The sequence below is a fragment of the Merops nubicus genome, unplaced genomic scaffold (assembly GCF_000691845.1).
Source record: "Merops nubicus isolate BGI_N331 unplaced genomic scaffold, ASM69184v1 scaffold47340, whole genome shotgun sequence".
Lineage (NCBI taxonomy): Eukaryota > Metazoa > Chordata > Aves > Coraciiformes > Meropidae > Merops > Merops nubicus.
Genome location: NW_008584419.1, coordinates 428 through 1407, shown reverse-complemented (window position 1 = coordinate 1407; position 980 = coordinate 428). Strand labels below are relative to the sequence as shown.

The window sequence follows — 980 nt, the reverse complement described above, 5'->3', positions numbered from 1 at the left end:
CAGCAAGCCAGCTTCTGGGGGTCACCCCCTGGCAGGAAGCAGGCGGCCGGGCCGGGCCGGGCGCCCCATGGCCCAGAGGGGTGGGTTGTGCTGGCGCTCAGCCGCTGTGTGTGGCCAAGCCCAGCACCGAGAAGGCTGCGCGGTGCTTCCTCAGCAGCAGCCGGATCTTCTCATCATCCGAGTCGGGGTCCAGGGGCTTGTTGTACTCGTCATCCTCCGGCTCAGAGGCTGCCCGCTCTCCGCCAGAGCCCCCCACCCGCTGTGAGGATGAGGAGGGCTCCAGGGCGCTCTTCTTCCTCCATTTGGTCCGTCGGTTCTGGAACCAGACCTAGCGCCCCGTGGGCACGGCTCGGTTAGCAGCCACCACGCCGTATGCCCCGTGCCATGCGAGGACCGACACTCACCTTCACCTGGGACTCAGTCATGCCAAGGGAATATGCCAGCCGTGCTCTCTCCGGACCTGCGAGGTACTTGGTCTGCTCAAAAGTCTTCTCCAGAGCAAAGATCTGGTGCCCCGTAAATGTTGGGCGTGTGTGCTTCTTCTTGTGGATGCTGTCAGTGAGGTGAGCAGGGGCTGTGGGAGAGCGGGGGGGTGGGTGAGCACCTGGCCGCTCTGCAGCACGCTGCTTGGACAGCTCTCACTTCCCTGAACACGGCACCAGCACACCCGCCAGCCCTCAGCGCCCACAGAGCCCTCCCATCCAAAATATTCTGGCCTCAAAGTTTCAGCCCCATCCCAGGAGGGCTGAGCTGCCCTTCCTGTGGGCCCCATAGGGCCAGGGCTGGGCTGCGCACCTCTTGCTCAGGGGCAGTGCTGCTTTGTTGTGCTGAGACATAAGGGCTCTTAGCAGCAGCGCATGGCCCCTGAGCCACGCAGCACTGGGAACACCGTGCCGCCATGTCCCACACCTTGCAGGATGCGTGACAGGAAGGTAGGCAGGGCTGGCCGGCTTGTAGCTGTGCCAGGAGCTGGCAGGAGA

At 64.4% G+C, this 980-nt stretch overlaps 1 protein-coding gene across 1 annotated transcript; it reads right to left on the bottom strand.

Moving 5' to 3' along the window:
• Positions 1 to 97: 97 nt before the first annotated feature.
• On the bottom strand, positions 98 to 574 carry LOC103776558 (homeobox protein Nkx-6.3-like; the record flags this gene model as incomplete). Its single annotated transcript, XM_008944072.1, has 2 exons — positions 98 to 328; positions 405 to 574. Coding segments are annotated over 2 exons (401 nt in total), but the record flags the coding sequence as incomplete, so codon positions are not given.
• Positions 575 to 980: the final 406 nt, after the last annotated feature.